The 16,079-nt window shown below is 38.6% G+C and overlaps 3 protein-coding genes across 3 annotated transcripts; 2 read left to right on the top strand and 1 right to left on the bottom strand.

Annotated features, from left to right (window-relative positions):
* Positions 1-1,647: 1,647 nt before the first annotated feature.
* LOC128375449 (cannabinoid receptor type 1B-like) lies at positions 1,648-3,505 on the top strand. The gene has a single exon (XM_053335802.1). The coding sequence runs from the start codon at positions 1,663-1,665 to the stop codon at positions 3,088-3,090; it is 1,428 nt and encodes a 475-aa protein (XP_053191777.1). The 5' UTR covers positions 1,648-1,662; the 3' UTR covers positions 3,091-3,505.
* Positions 3,506-5,470: 1,965 nt separating this feature from the next.
* On the top strand, positions 5,471-8,208 carry LOC128375101 (akirin-2-like). The gene is made up of 6 exons (XM_053335359.1): positions 5,471-5,609; positions 5,944-6,123; positions 6,296-6,439; positions 6,522-6,671; positions 7,363-7,434; positions 7,592-8,208. Exons 2-6 carry the CDS (start codon positions 5,946-5,948, stop codon positions 7,600-7,602), a joined length of 555 nt encoding a protein of 184 aa, XP_053191334.1. The 5' UTR covers positions 5,471-5,609; positions 5,944-5,945; the 3' UTR covers positions 7,603-8,208.
* Positions 8,209-8,514: 306 nt separating this feature from the next.
* orc3 (origin recognition complex, subunit 3) lies at positions 8,515-14,901 on the bottom strand. The gene is made up of 20 exons (XM_053335621.1): positions 14,823-14,901; positions 14,667-14,721; positions 14,492-14,589; positions 13,541-13,679; positions 13,329-13,433; positions 13,051-13,217; positions 12,821-12,954; positions 12,439-12,598; positions 12,099-12,212; positions 11,843-11,976; positions 11,516-11,579; positions 11,027-11,143; positions 10,831-10,910; positions 10,291-10,424; positions 10,058-10,152; positions 9,865-9,962; positions 9,628-9,769; positions 9,383-9,499; positions 9,048-9,127; positions 8,515-8,735 (listed from the first exon to the last, which is right to left on the bottom strand). Exons 1-20 carry the CDS (start codon positions 14,844-14,846, stop codon positions 8,630-8,632), a joined length of 2,163 nt encoding a protein of 720 aa, XP_053191596.1. The 5' UTR covers positions 14,847-14,901; the 3' UTR covers positions 8,515-8,629.
* Between the last annotated feature and the right edge of the window lie 1,178 nt (positions 14,902-16,079).

The raw sequence follows: 16,079 nt of genomic DNA on the forward strand, positions 1-16,079 counted from the left end.
GTTGCAGTAAATAACTTGTGCAGACTTAGTGACATATATTCTAAGTGGGTTTCATTTATTCTCACCTGCATAATCAGAATTTATTGTACGATTATCAACTCAACTCAACTTAATTTATATAGCTCTTTAAAACAACCACAGCTGAAACAAAGTGCTGTAATCCATATTTTCCATTCTACAGAATAGCTCATCACCCTTATATTTAATACGTTTTCATAATTGTATAAGAATTTCTTATGAAGTGCTACAAACAATTAAATATTAGGCTACTTTAAAAAATATTAAGGGTCTCAAAACATGGCCAAATACAATACGGTTTCATATGCTCTCAATTTGTGATTAGTATTGACAGAGATGTATAGCCTACACACAAACACTTCCAAAATCTCTAATTGGATTGGATTCGTTTTATTGGAATTTTACAACACGGAGTTTTTTGGCATACAAAATGCCATATATTACATGTGTTCATGCATAGGAAGTACAGGATGAGGAAGTAATACTAATTTTAATTTAACACACGGGTTAGAGCTGTTTTTACATCTTCCCTACAACAGCTGTTTTGTTCCTGAATAAATAGGTGTGGATGATGCGCGCAACACCTCAGATCACGTGACCAAGCGGAGCCTTAAAACCGAGAACACACACCCCGCCGGCTGCCTGTCTTTACTGTATCTGACATTGACAGTATCGGGGAAGTCAACACGGGATCATTCCTCCAAAATAATTAATTGTGATTTCACTTTCGCTTCCATTTCCCCCCATTTTTGGGAGTTGCTGTAACTGTTGATGAGGAGCGTGACAACAGACTGGTTTACTCCCAGTTTAGTTTTTTTTTTTTTTTTTTGCGTCATGGACCAGAGCTGTTTGTGTTGAGAAAATCAAGGTATGTTTATTATTATCTTATTTTATTTTCCTAAATGTTTTCTGTCGTAATAGTTGTATTTATATTTTATGTTTTTGAGCTTTATGAATTGATTTATTCCTATAGCTGATTTGGTAGTTATGCGTATTATTGTCCAAACAGTCAGACACAACATTAAAGATTTATTTTCTCTCAAACTTTAACATCAAGTCATGTTTTATGTTTTGGAAGCAGTTTCTTATGTATAATAAATATACAAAACCTTGATGTAAACTTAACTGTTAATAATTCATATCATTACTGGCATCAAAATGTAAAGCCCCCCTCCTCCTCTTGATATCTCATTAATCCAATTATTTCTTTTTTTTTAAACAGCTTAATGCTTAATGACCTCCTTTAATTAATAAGAAAGCCTGGCTGTCCTACATACTTAATGCAATGATTTCCCCTGAGGCAGCACAGGTTTATCATCAACTGTTCAGTTTCCCACTATTGTCTGGGATGCATCTGCTATGGAGTCAGCTGGCTGATGCACAGATTCCCTCAATATCCCTCAGCAACACATTCACACACATAAATATAGATGTTGAAATATTCATATTTTTGCCACTTTCTTCATGTATTCAGATGTTTATTTGTTTAGCTATTTCCATTTGTTCATTTTTTAATAAAAGCATTGCATTTTTTTGTGGGAAAAAAATGTTGTTTTTTTTTCTTTTAGATGCCCTTGCGCATGGATGTAATGCTCTTACACTGCACACCCCTCCTCTGAGTGTCTCTGCAGCCATTACCCAGCCATGAGGTTGCACAGTATAGCAGGCACCACAATGAGTATGCTAACAACAGGTGTGCAGTATCTTGGCTCCAATGATGCCAGCTATGATGACCCCTCCGCTGACTCAAGCCTGATCAAGAATGGGTTCCACTTTGAGAAATCTCACTCTTCCCCTGTAAGTAACTCCTTTCCTGGACTCATCCCTGGAAACAAGGAGGTAATTTATGGTGGTCTTGCTCCTGTTTTCCCCACTAACATATCAGACTTTCTGCTGGGTAATGGGACCTCTGTGGAGAGTGGAGGGGCAGCACAGTGTGGGGAGGACCTTGTGGACAATATGGAGTGTTTTATGATTCTGACTCCTGGTCAGCAGCTTGCAGTTGCCATTTTGGCACTCACTCTGGGGACATTCACAGTGCTGGAGAACCTCATGGTGTTGTGTGTGATCCTGCACTCACAGACACTTCGATCTCGGCCTTCCTACCACTTCATAGGCAGCCTGGCTGTGGCGGATCTGATAGGCAGCATCATTTTTGTCTACAGCTTCCTGGACTTCCATGTGCTTCACAGGAAAGACAGCCCCAATATTTTTCTCTTCAAGCTGGCTGGGGTCATAGCCTCCTTCACTGCCTCAGTGGGCAGTCTGTTCCTTACTGCAATCGATCGCTACATCTCCATCCACAGGCCTATGGCATACAAACGCATTGTCACAAAGACCAAAGCAGTCATCGCCTTCAGTATGATGTGGACCATTTCCATTGTCTTCTCATTGCTTCCGCTGTTTGGCTGGAACTGCAAACGTCTCAACTCCGTCTGCTCGGACATTTTCCCTCTAATCGACCAAAAGTACCTGATGTTCTGGATCGGGATGACAAGCATCTTGGTTCTGTTCATCATCTATGCCTACATATTCATTCTCTGGAAATCCCACCACCACGCTGTCCGCATGCTGAGCCGCAGCTCCCAGAGAAGTGTGATTGTCTACACAGCAGACGGGACTAAAGTTCAGACAGTGAGGCCCGAGCAGGCCCGGATGGACCTGCGTCTGGCCAAGACTCTGGTTCTGATCCTGGTGGCCCTCATCATCTGCTGGGGCCCGCTTCTAGCCATCATGGTTTACGACCTCTTTGGGAAGGTGAACGACTTCATCAAGACTGTGTTCGCCTTTTGCAGCATGCTTTGCCTGCTCAACTCCACCGTGAACCCTGTGATCTACGCCATGAGGAGCAAGGACCTGCGCAAGGCCTTCCTCAACATCTGCAATGTGTGCGGGGCAACAACACAGACGCTGGACAACAGCGGTGAGAGTGACTGGAACAGCAGGAGTGTGAGAGGCGCAACAAGCGGGGCAGGGAAAGACGGGGCCAGCTGTGGAGCGATGAGAGTAAAAGTAGCCCAGGTTACAGTTTCTGGAGTGACTGGAGAGACTTCTACTGCAGACCCAGTCTAAAACATAGGCTGACCTGTTCTAGTACAACTGTGAAGTTAATATTTTGTAGAATAGCCCTGACCCTACTAGTACACTGCTCTGTGACTGTGAAATGTGCCAAAAAATGAGATAGATATAGACTGGACAAACAAGTTTTGTTATTTTAAAGCTGAAATCTGTAATATTGTGTTTTACCCCTCTGTACAATGGAGTGTGATGATACTGTAAAAACTGTGCATTTTATGGATTTACTCTGGTTTGTCAGGTTGCATATGTCTGATTAATGGTGCCAATTTTGGCAAATTTCTTAACAGATATTATAGTATACATTGTCATCTTTGCTGTAGTTTGAAAAAGCAAAAAGTTACAGATTTCAGCTTTAATGTGGAAAAATGGTGTCATTCTCTGTTCTCTCTGTTTTTTTCACATTACATCATAGCAATATTGTGCAGTAATGCAAAGTGAAACTGTGTCTACTTTCATGAAAAATGTCAGTTTTGAATGACAGCACACTGCTTGTAAGTAGCATCTCATCAGTGCTTTGAAATCAACTATTGATGATTTCGTAAGATCATGATATTGTGAAGTTTGGCATTTAGACATTATTGAATTTCAATGTATTCATTGTATACTTTGGTGTTTTTTGCTAAACAAAATGGTAAGTCATACATTGAATTTTGAATAGCTTTTCAATTACATCAAAACTTCTAAAGTCTGTAGTAATCTGTAGTTACATGTGCTTATAAAACAGTTAAAGCATTTTGTGAGAGGCTACACTGCCATATTCCTGTGAAGCAACAGTTTTGCTATGGTGTTCGATAACAGTATGTGTAAGCAAGGAAGTGAGTATGAAATTGTCTATTTTTAGCATAAACTTGTCAACATACCTGGTGATCCTTTTTTCAATAAAACTATGAAATGTCAGCAATCCAGTGTGTCTGCAGTTGTGGCTAATGTATTGAACCTAAGGAGGTGAAAATATTCAGTATTTCATAAAGATAAAAGATAAAGATACATTTATTGATCCCACAGTGGGGAAGATTCATTGCTACAGCAGCTCAAAAAATATTGATATAGAAAAAAACAAACAAAAACAAATATATACAACAATAAAATTAAAAACGAAATAAAAAGGACCCTAAAATGCAATTATAACATATATAATATAAAGAACTGTATATATATCTATATACATATCTATATATATATATATATATATATATATATATATATATATATATATATATATATATAAATATATATATATATATATATATATATATATATATATATATATATATCTTTATATATATATATACCACAATAAAAATATAAACTAAGAAAAAGGACCTATAGTGCAGCATTGTACAGTCTGACTGCAGTTGGAATGAAGGACCTGCGGAAGCGCTCCTTCTTACACTTGGGGTGTATTAATCTATCACTGAAGGAGCTGCTAGGCCTTCACAGTCAGATGCAGAGGGTGAGAGGTGTTGTCTATGATGGAGGACAGTTTGGCTAAAACCCTCCTCTCTCCCACCACCTCTATGGGGTCCAGGGGGCAGACTGAGCTGGCTCTTTTAATCAGTCTGTTAAGTCTGTTCTTGTCTCGATAAACTTGATAAAAGTCAGCAAAAACGTAACAAAATTTTGTGAGAACAAAATTATTTACATGTATAATAATAATAAATTATTTCTTTCTTATCCTATTAAACATACTGTGACCCATTTGAATTATCATGGGGCCCTTAATGGGTCCACTGTTCTAGAGTAAAGCGCACTGTTTTGATGTGTTTGAGTTTTTTGTATAACACTGCCCCCCTGTGGAGGCAACAAAGACTATCTATTATTTCACATGACTTGATCATAAATAAATCTGATTTATTTGCCAAATAGCAAGTAGAAGGAATTCAGTGTGGTCCAGATGTCAGGAAAAAACAAAACAAAACACAAAACACAATAAACATGAACACTGAACAAAAAACACAAACATAACAGTAAAAAAAAAAGGAACAGTAATTTCCATTTCTGTGTAGTTGGGGTGGTGTGAAAAAAAACAAACAATTATAGATCGAATTGTTGTTTATGTAGTTTATTTATACTCAAATTTAAATGTAAATAAAGTATGTGTGTATTAACTGTATATATATGAACAGTTATTAAAAAATAATATCTATTCTACAAAGTGCAGAACAGACAATATATGCACATAAATAACTTAAATGAGAAAGAGTAAGAATAAGAATAAGCATGAGAGCAAAATTAAGAATATGAATATGAATAATCAGCTGTCTTTTATCTACTGTCTTTCACTACATTACCCAGTGTGAACTGCGGCGCATTTCACACGTGACGTCACGAGCCGGAGAAGCCGACAGCTTCATATCAAAAACAAGCAGCTAAGTTGCGTTAGCTAGCTCCCCTATCAAACGGCACACAGTTGGCCCACAGCTGGCTAATCGGCACCTCAACTTTTGGGAAGCAACTTTTACAACAGCTCAAGTTGTTAAACGTCGTTGGACAGGCCGACACTTCCCCCAAAGGTAAGACAGCTTTGTTCAAATGTACACAAGAACGTATTGTCCTATCAGTGGTAGCCAGAGCTAACGTTAGCTTTGTTTTCTTTTTGATTATTGGCTAGCCAACACAGCTAACGTTAGCTCTGCTAGCAATTTTTAAAGCCTCAGCTGCGCAATATGCTTAGCGTGTTTTCATTAGCGAAGGAAACTGGTTTTATCAGAGGAGTTCACGCTAGAATGAACGATCTGTATCAAAGAATATCCACATTTAGCGCTTGTGTAAATTAACTGATGTTATCGCCTCATTATTGTCTTGTTTCGGCATTTAACCCCCCCCCCCTCTCTCAACAAACTGAAGTCATGGCGTGTGGAGCCACCCTGAAGAGGACCATGGATTTCGATCCGCTGATGAGTCCTACTTCCCCGAAAAGACGAAGATGCATCCCCGTGTCCCCATCGTCCTCATCCTCTTCCCCCAGGAAGTACCTCAGCATGGAGCCCTCGCCATTTGGGGAATCGTCGTCGAGACTCAGTGCAGGTAATGTTACTAATGTTGGCCTGCTTGGTGACCAGTCAGCTACTTTAGAGGCATTAGCAACATGCTGAGCGACACTAAAACGATGTTTTCAGATTGTAAAGTTTCTCCCGAAACGTGACAGCTGTTGTTTCTTGAATGATTGACGCTATTTACTGTCTTTTGTCTCCTCCAGAACAAATCCTCAACAGCATCAAGCAGGAGTACAAACGCATTCAAAAGAGGAAGCATCTAGATGGAGGCTACCAACAGTCAGAGTGCTGCTATTCTCCAGAGTCCCCATCCCAGTCGTCTACTATGAATGTTTCCAACATGCCAGGTTGGTGAAGTAAAATAAGCACAGTTATCAGACATACCACATATACAGTGATTCAGACAACATGCCTGCTTGATTTACACAGGGACGTCTTCTGGAGGCGTTTCTCCGACTAGGAAAGAACAGCCATTATTCACTCTCAGACAAGTTGGAATGATCTGTGAACGCCTGCTGAAAGAAAGGGAAGATAAGGTGCGGGAGGAATACGAAGAGACCATGACTTCAAAATTGGCAGGTTGGTCACATATTAAACAAACAAATTTGATGCATCAAGAAAGTCAGCCAAGACCAATAACACCTGTTAATAAATTTGGCATGTTTTACCATTTCAAAGGTAAGCCAGGGGTGTAAATAATGATTAATATAGAGAAAATGAATGACACCAGGAGTGCTTCTACAATGCCCTATACACACTGGAGCTCTTGGACCAATGCATAGAATTAGCACCAGCCAAATGCTGGTAAAATGTGCAAGTGGCTATATATTTGCTTCACTTGCCAGCCAAAAATAACAATGGTAATCTATTGAGTGGTTGGTATAATCTGAACATTCACTAGTCATTTGGACGGTGAAGAAATCTGGTTAATTTTGCACCTTGTTCTGGAGATTTCATTTGAGGTCATAAATGATTTGGTATAGCAAATTTAAAAAACTAGAATACCAAAACCAAAAGCTATGAAACAATGTCTTCTCTAATGCAGTTGTGTGGCTTTTTCTGTCAGAATTGACTTTTTTTTAAAAACTACTCCAGCAGTAATATGCATGCTGAGAAATAGTTTAATGCAATTGCTGTGGGTTTTGCTTCATAAAGTCAGATTTGAGTGTGAGAATAGATAGTAGACAATAGTTCGAAGAGGACACTTGGAAATGACAAATACAGTCTTTAAGGATTTTAAAGGGCTAATTGAATTTCCTGTACATTTCAGAACAATATGACACCTTTGTGAAGTTCACACACGATCAGCTAATGCGACGATTTGGGGAGCAACCTGCAAGCTGTGAGTTCTCTTTCATTTTTATCCTAAATGTTCTCCACATTCCTTCCTTGCTGGCATTTATATGCGAGAAAGTCCTGGATCTCGCTTTGAGCTCCGCCTTTGAAGTTTAAAGTTACAAGTCTGTTTTCTGAATTCATTTTATCTTCTTCTCTTCCAGATGTTTCCTGAGTGTGGCACCGAATCTTTGCAAGACGGCCTTCTCTTGCTGCAAGCTATCATGTGATATCTCAAGAACGAGAAGAAAAAAATGCTCATCATTGTAAGAGATTCAGTTTAGCTAGTTCAAATGAAACTTTTCTTACTGTGCCATATTTCTGTCTTTGGGCAAAGGTTTATATGAAGCTGTTGTCAGTTGTTACCACTCTGTTGTAAGCAACTAGGTGCTTCCTAATGTAAATGAATGGACCCTATCTCTACCAGTGGCCTATGTTCCTCCTGCTGTACGTGTATCTACAGTTATCTCACTTTTGTAATGATTCCCAGCATTCCAGGCTTCGTCGCTCGTTTCCGTTTGTTACATGTAAATATGATACAGCAGCGTAGACTTTTACATGAGGTTTGCTGGTCAATCTGAAAGGAAGTGGAAGACACAAGCTGAACAGAGACGATATGTTTGCAGTTTGTCCTCTGTTCATTGCTTTTCAATTGAGCATAAAGTGGGCTAATTTGATTTTATTTTTCCCCCTCTCCCTACCAGTGTTTTATTTATTTTGATTTTTTTTTTGTTTTGCTGGTATCACTTTGAAACCAATGTACTTATTGGAAAAACAATAAAAGTCTTTTAAGAGTTGAATTGTTTTAATGTATGATATTTGTATGTTTTAGGGAGATTCTTTTTAAAATGTTTCAAATTACACCAAGACAGTCTAATCTTCTTTTCAAACTATTCAGGAGGCTTTTTCTAATAATGGAACATGAATGGACACCCTCACTATATACACTATGCATCTGTGTTTGAGCTGTGCCTTCAGTATAGTGATAAGAGTTTATCACACAACAACACATTTTTTGGAACAGCCCCTGTCATGATTGGACTAGATTACAACAGGAGAACAATACAAACAAAAAAATCTCATGCATTATCTTTTATTTTAGTGAAAAGACACTAAGAAACAATGCAAGACACAAATTCAGGTCAAAGTTGACAGGTTTTGCAATGAGGAGACAGTATACAAGTCATTTTCTTTGTGTTTGATTAGCAGCCTCCCCAGGTGAGTCGAGCCACGTGGTCAGTCTTCTGCTTAGTGGACTTAATGAAGCCCAGAAATTCCAGCTCTGACACAGCCCGGATGAAACGGGCACTGGAAAACAGCTGAGGAATAACAATTCTTAAACTCTGATCAAGACAAAATATTTGCTTGTAGCCAGAGCAAACACACGGGATATAGTTTCTGCTAGTTTCTGACACCCTCACTGTCTTTATGTTACTGTTCTTCAGATGATCTTCTTACTTAGGCCAGTTGTCAATACTCACTTGGGTATACCAATACTTTGGTCTTTTTATTGTAATTCTGGTTTAGAGTAATCTGGAAATTACCCGGACAAATAAACCTAAAGCATGCACTAAAATGAAAGAAGAACCAGCTTCATATGTAAAAGTTCTGGAAGGATACTGTTTGACCTCGTCCACTGTCCTGAAACTGTCAGAATCTGGATCGACACCCTCAGCTGCAGAAACCACGACGGAGTAGGCCTGAAAATAAATTGTCATTCATGTCAGTATATCCATTCTGGGCCAATATTGAATCCTATGATCAATAACGTCACACATTGATCCTAACAATCAATAAAACACTTTAAACAAACAAGCTTCCATCCGATAAAGTTGGTAAGGCAAAGTTGAAAGGTGATGTTATTAAAAAGGAATGCAATGTAAACATCATTGTCCGTTGACCTGATTTAAATACAACAAAACAGCCTAGTTTCAAATTATGGAGTGTAAACTCACTTCTAGCCAGTCAAAGAGATTGATCAGCCTGCCGCACTCCAGGTGGAGTTTGTACGCAATGCAAATGTCAGGAGCAGCATTGGACACCGTCCCATCCTCAGACTTCAGGCTGTCATTCTGAAAGAAAAAGTGATACACACATTCAAACATTCACGATAACAGCCTAGATTCATTAAGGTTCACTTCACACATTTACTTTCTCTTCCTCCTCTTGCCACATGGTTGATAAGTTGGGGTGGACGTACCTGGAGAAAATAGTAGGGACTGCTGAGTGCAGCCTGAATGGAGGTGCGAGGTGTAGCGTTGAGGTGGCGTCTCACAGAGCCAGAGGAACTGTAGTAGCACACTTCATTCAGAGTCTGAGACTCCGGGGGAGAAAGGTGACTCCTGGGTGGGATGGAAAAGTACATTTTTATGTTGCGACTTTGTATTAAATTGTTGTGTCACACTTTTAATGACAAGCAGAAGGTAATCTGTCTCACTTCACTAAGCTGTCCATTAACTCGATGGCTTCATTTCGTAGAATCTCAAACGGACTCAGTTTCTTGGCTCTCCGAGACTCGTTCATCTCCAGCAGAGTCTACATTCATGAGAATAATCACACAGTTTATGTGTTGAAGTATTACAACACATGAGTGAAGTAAAGTAAAGTATCTCTTTTTACTGATGAGCTACCTTCTGCAGTTCAAACAGATTGGTTTTCTTTTGAAGGTTTTTCAACGGAGAGGTGATACTTTCTTCAACACTGGGGGCCGTTTCAATGGGGGCTGCTGTTAGACAAAAGGCAACATTTAATAGCAGATGGTAGAGGACACTCTTCCTAGGGTCAATGCAAAAGGAGGAAAAGTAATAATCTATGTAGAAACTAAGAATAAAATAATGTGTATGTTCAGCTTTTCACTACTTACTGTCCAACTGCTTCAGTTTGGTGAGCAGGTCGTCCAGCTGGACACAAGCGTTCTTCATCCTTTTTGACTTGACAGGCTGCAGGATCTCTGTGCACCTCTGGAGCGAAGTGATGAGCTCATCTTTAGCCAGCATCCTGCATAGGAGGTTTATAACTGAGATGTAGAGTAGAACCTCAAATGGCTAACATCAGACTGAGCTGTTGTTGAACTAATTTCTGATCTGTCTAGATTAGAAGGACTACTGCATGGTAAAAACCAAATAAAAATTGTATATCAATGTATGTTTTGGCCACCAGAATGTGCAATTATTCCAAAATATACCCGAAGGTGACACCATCTGGTGGCAAAATGTATGAAGAATGTTGGCTGAGGCACACACTCAGATGAGACGTGATTATTATGAGTACATCAATGTTTAAACAGTTGGCTCTGATGCAAGTGGCAACAATTTCTCTAATTTAGTACATCATTTTTTCACTAATTATATCATCCATGCGTTAGTCCCACTTGTTGGCATGGATGTTAATTATCCAGACTTACTTCAGAAGCTTCATAGCCGACTGATAATCCTCATTCTCCCACACGTTCTTCTCCAGACATATTAAATGGAGCTCTCTGATCTGCAGCACACAGATCAGTCAGTGTCATATCAAGGCAATGAACCAAAGTGTGGCTGCAACTAACAGAGCTGGTTAAATATTTTGTACTGTTCAGACAATAAGCAACAAGTTCTTGCCTGTTTTCCCAAAGGGTAACGAGGTAATGATGAGGTCAGCGTGTGGAGACACCTCAGGACTGGATAATAGTTCTTATGGTATTTATGAAGGCCCTTTAGTAGCTTTGGACACACCTCCTAAAACAGACAAACAGGTTGAAATGTTTAGTTAAAAAAACTCAAACTTAAGATTATGTCCACATACGTGTGCCGATTTGTGGTGGAATATTGTGATATGGTATAAGTGTTGTCTTTTCCTGTTTTTTTTTTTTAACTTACCAAACTGTTCTAGCTGTACTATTACTTGCCTTTATCCACATTACTGATGGTTATTTCATTTATCAAAAATCTCATTGTCTGAATATTTTGTGAAAGCATCAATCACTATCCCTATGATATTGACATAATATTAATATTGAGGTAAAAACATTATGATACTTGATTTTTTGACCATATCTCCCAGGCCTGGTGGCCAGTACCTAAGGTGTAGAGACAAAACAAAGAATGCACCTTTAAATGAGTGTCATTCTTCAACAGATTCTCCTGTTCATCAGATTCTTGCGTCTCTAAATAGCTGGAGAAAGACACACAGGTTAACATTCACATTTGACAAAAAAAAAAAAAGAAAGAAAGCCATTGACATCTATAAGTTACCAGTGTGTTTACTAGCAACCAAATCAAGCATCATTTACATGGTTTGTTTTTTTTCTGACAAGTGATTCATGTAAAGTAAGAATATGCAGACAGGTGAAAACTAAATCTTGTGTGTGTGTGTGTGTGTGTGTGTGTGTGTGTGTGTGTGTGTGTGTGTGTGTGTGTGTGTGTGTGTGTGTGTACCTCCTGAACGACGACAGCTGCCTGATCCTCTCCAGATCACTGTGGCTGAGCTGTGTCACATTAAGCAGAGCCTCCTTCTTCTTACAGCACAGGACACTGAGAGGTTGGGAGTGAAAGTGCTCCAGCATGGCCAGCTACACAGAGACATAGCAGAAATGTTGTAAAACACATACCTGAATATTTAGACAAGGATACGAGACAAAGGGTGGACTGATAAGACACATGATATATAAAGCTTTTAGAAGATGTTCTGTACCTGAACACCCTTGATGAAGTTTCTCACTGAGAAATCGTGGTACAGGAAGATGCTCATCAGCACCTGCATCACCTTACCACTGAGTTTAAAGGGGAAGTGATGTGTCAGGATCATCTGGAAACACAAGTCACACAAAAAATACAACTAGATTAATGGGATTGTATTTAAAATACAAATAAAATTAATTAAAATAATTAATTAGATTAAAAAAAGCTTGTGATACTTGTTTGTATTCTTAAATTGTATATGCATATTGGGGAAAAAAAATCATCAACTGATAAAAAGAATACCATAATAAATGTGATCTTGCAAGTTCATGTATGTGTCAGAGTGAAAGTACCTTGTCTATGACTGTGGCCAGGTGCTGGGTGCAGGACAGAGACTGAAAGAGCTCTATGCACAGCAGGGAGGACACAGAGTGGGGCAGCATGTGTTGGATGGTGCTAGGTGATGTGGCGATACCAAAGATGAACATCAGTGGAACGCGTTCAATGTAGCGGCTGCAGAAAGAAGGGACATACTGTTAAGAGAACAGCATCCACATAAACCTGGACATGCACTGCCAACAAAAAGGTTATGCATCACTTGGTTTAAAGACTTAAAAGCTACTGTAGACACGTTATTTAGACTAGATAATCTAACATGATGATGATCAAGTTTTCCCTCAGTAGGTCGTCGAATATGGCAACAGCTGAACTGTTGAACACAGAGTTGCCAGTTACCTGCAGATGAGTATGAAATCTTGAAGAACTCTTGGATTAAAAGCCTCCAAATCTTTGAAAATAATTACGACGGGGGGCTGCTGTTGCTCATCTTTGGCTGGAGAACTACGCTTTTTTCCAGGAGTGTGAGCTTTCTGAAACACAAAAAGAAAAGGTGAAGTTTATGTTCTTTGATCTGTTCAATTTTGTTTTATGCACCGCATGTAAAATCTATAGCTTTATTGTCCCACCTTTGTTTTTGAATTGTACCAATCACAGAGCGTGTTAAGGGAGCAATGCATGCTCTTGTGGTGAGGAGTGCTCGTCTGCTCAGCTTCCTCCTCCTCATCATCATCATCAACAGCCACTACGGTATTCATCAGCCTCTCCAAGACCCTCTTCATCAAATGCTTCAATGCTGAAATGATAAAGTAGACATAATATTTACACTCTTGAAAGTTCTAATGGTGTAAGCAGTGGTACAAAATCATTCCATTACTCCAAGACAAAAATGCTCTTACTGTCCTACCTCCACACTCTTTGGCCTGTACAGAGACTACATGAGGAGTGACAGACTGCTGCAGCTGGTCAGACAGGCTCTGAAAGGTCATGTCATGGTCCGGGACATTCACTCCTATGGAGGATATTAAATGGAAAGCAGACAAAATGTATGTCACTGTTAGAATTAAGATTGAAATACAACCTGACATTTTGAATACTGCTGCCTTGTCATCGACATACCAAGCACGAGAGCTGCTGTGGGGATCTCGCTGGCCCTCATTTGAGATGCCCAGTCACTGTGTTGGCGTGTAGAGGAGCACTTCCTGGTAAAGTCCAGCAGGCTGTTGAGGATTTTCCTGTTGAGTTCATCCTGTAATACCTTAAAGTCAACAAAAAATATCTGTTTCAGCCAATTCAACTGTTATGTCACATTGTTGTTTCCTAATAATACATTTTGACATTAATGGACAGGTTCACAGTTTTTCAACACTGTCATAAACAATAGTTAGATATCCAACTTGTCCTTGCTGGTGCCATTCCAGCTATTCATACTGGTGATTAAAAGATCCTCTTCAAATGCACATCTTTAAATGTAAGTGATTCTCTTTTTGTTTCCTCACACAAAGTGTAACAAAAAGAGGGACATTGGCAATAAAACACTAGCATTAAATTTCACTCATTTGGACAGCTGTAGTTTTGTATAATCAGATAAACCTTTAAATACATTTTTGCACAGGAGGACTGTGTATTTTATCCCCCATCACTAACATTATAAGTGCATTATGAAGGGATCATCTAACAGCTAGTATGAACAGGAGGAGTGATTAAGGGAAGAAATACCTGTTTCAATGTTCATTTTGTGACCTGACTTTTGTTTTAAGAAAGACTTGAAAAACTGTGAATCGGTCCTTTAAGTTAAATCACAAATCAAACAGTCATTAAGAGGGTTTGTTAATAAAAATGCAGTTGGTTGGTTATACATGTTTCTAATAAACCACTGTGAATGGCTCTTTCCAAAACGCCAACAATTTGTTTATGAAATCTAAAACATTACACATATGAAAATGAATGCTTGTCAAGTGTAAATAATGACCAGATGACTATAACAAACGATCATTTTCTACACTGATGTACCTCCACTGCTCAACATGGCTATACTGTGTTCATATAGTCGTGATGAAGAAGTCTTACCTCTGTGTCTGCTTTGATTTTGTCCCACAGATCATGACAGAGTCTGAATCGTTCTTCGCTGCTCTCAGCACCTTCACAGCCTTGACTGAAATAATCCTCTGTGGACAGATGTCAACAAAAATATCATCTCACAGCTCGCTGCTTTTGTATATTATCTTAAACGAGCTTAACTCACCTAAACCAAGCGAGGTCTTTTTCTTCTTGGCGCTTGGCTTGAAAACAAAACAGCCCTGAAATATAAATAAGTTACGACATTGACAGTGAGTGACGTTACCAAGGTAAAGGAAGAAATCTTTCGTGTGTGTAGCCTCATGTCAACAAACCAAGTTACCTTTGAAACTGACGAAGTACTCATGTTAGCACTAATTACATTAAACAGCAGTATTACGCATTAATTGGCTATGTCAAATATGTCGCTAATATTTATTTAAACTCCTCCTCGCGGTTTGTATGGTTTGTATTAGTGTCTATTACTTCCCGCCAAAATGACGTAGACGGAAACCGTTCTTCTTCTCTCGGTTTTCTGACGGGTCGCAAACAACTTCAATGGTGCATACCGCCATCTACTGGATTTAAATTAAAATCTCCACTGACAAAATAACCCTTCCCACCCATTTCCCACTCTGCTATAATTTCTATATTTTTCAGGTATTTGAGAGAAACTAAAAGCTTTTTTCCACATCTGCTGCACACTTTCTCCATAAATGTCCACACTCATCTACAATTATGTCAATTTCGATGTTCTGTCTACTCCAGTAGCACAGATTTTGCCTAAAAAGGCCTGGAAACGGTTGTGTTCAAGGACGTTTCTTTCAAACTGAAAAAAGTTTCTTTTAAATCTATACAACATGCATAGAATTTACCCAGCTAAGATACTTTAAAAAAAAAATCAGAAACATTATCAGTTGTACATTTTGTTGTAGTACCCCTGAGACTGCTGTTCACTTATTTTAACCATTTGTGAGACTCTTTTTCAAACATGAGAATCTTTATCAACAGCCATGGTGATGAACATTTCATTTATTAGTTTGGAAACACATTTTGGAATATTAGAAGTTGTACACGTACAATGACAATAAAGACTATTCTGATCTGGATTCTGACTCTGAAGTTGACTACATAATTCAATTTGCCAAATCTCATATAGGCCTACATAAAAGCAAATTTACATGTAAAAAAGTAAAAGTTGAACTATTTGATTTTCACAAAGGAGGTCAAAATGTACATTGATTCAATTCATGTTTCCTCCATCCTAAAGGCTGTAAAAACTATGAATACATAGTCATGCAAAGTCTTTGTATGAACTATAACTCCCTCCCTAACTCAGAGTTTGTCTTTTTTTTCTCTGCAAGACGAATATTTTTGTATTGTAATTGTTTTATATGCCAGTAAAGAAAGAAAAAAACAAATATATATCACACATCCATGATATATTTGTTTAAGCCATTTTCAGAAATAGTTTTAGCTAATAGATGGCTATGGTTCATCCAAGTTTGTAAAGTTCAGTTAACAGGCTTGATAAAATCTACTGATGCCATTATGTAATAATTGAAATATTAAATAGAGCCATAATTTGTTTGTATCAATT

The sequence above is a fragment of the Scomber japonicus genome, chromosome 16, assembly GCF_027409825.1.
Source record: "Scomber japonicus isolate fScoJap1 chromosome 16, fScoJap1.pri, whole genome shotgun sequence".
NCBI classification, from domain to species: domain Eukaryota; kingdom Metazoa; phylum Chordata; class Actinopteri; order Scombriformes; family Scombridae; genus Scomber; species Scomber japonicus.

Bases quoted from the DNA above. Each gene is read 5' to 3' on its own strand.
- LOC128375101 (XM_053335359.1), top strand. From the start codon at position 5,946: ATGGCGTGTGGAGCCACCCTGAAGAGGACCATGGATTTCGATCCGCTG. The intron at 6,124-6,295 runs GTAATGTTACTA...TGTCTCCTCCAG, and splicing joins GTCGTCGAGACTCAGTGCAG to AACAAATCCTCAACAGCATC. The intron at 6,440-6,521 runs GTTGGTGAAGTA...TGATTTACACAG, and splicing joins GAATGTTTCCAACATGCCAG to GGACGTCTTCTGGAGGCGTT.
- orc3 (XM_053335621.1), bottom strand. From the start codon at position 14,846: ATGAGTACTTCGTCAGTTTCAAAG. The intron at 10,425-10,830 runs GTAAGTCTGGAT...CCTCCTATGCAG, and splicing joins TCGGCTATGAAGCTTCTGAA to GATGCTGGCTAAAGATGAGC. The intron at 9,770-9,864 runs GTGAGACAGATT...CATCCCACCCAG, and splicing joins TTAATGGACAGCTTAGTGAA to GAGTCACCTTTCTCCCCCGG.
- LOC128375449 (XM_053335802.1), top strand. From the start codon at position 1,663: ATGAGGTTGCACAGTATAGCAGGCACCACAATGAGTATGCTAACAACA.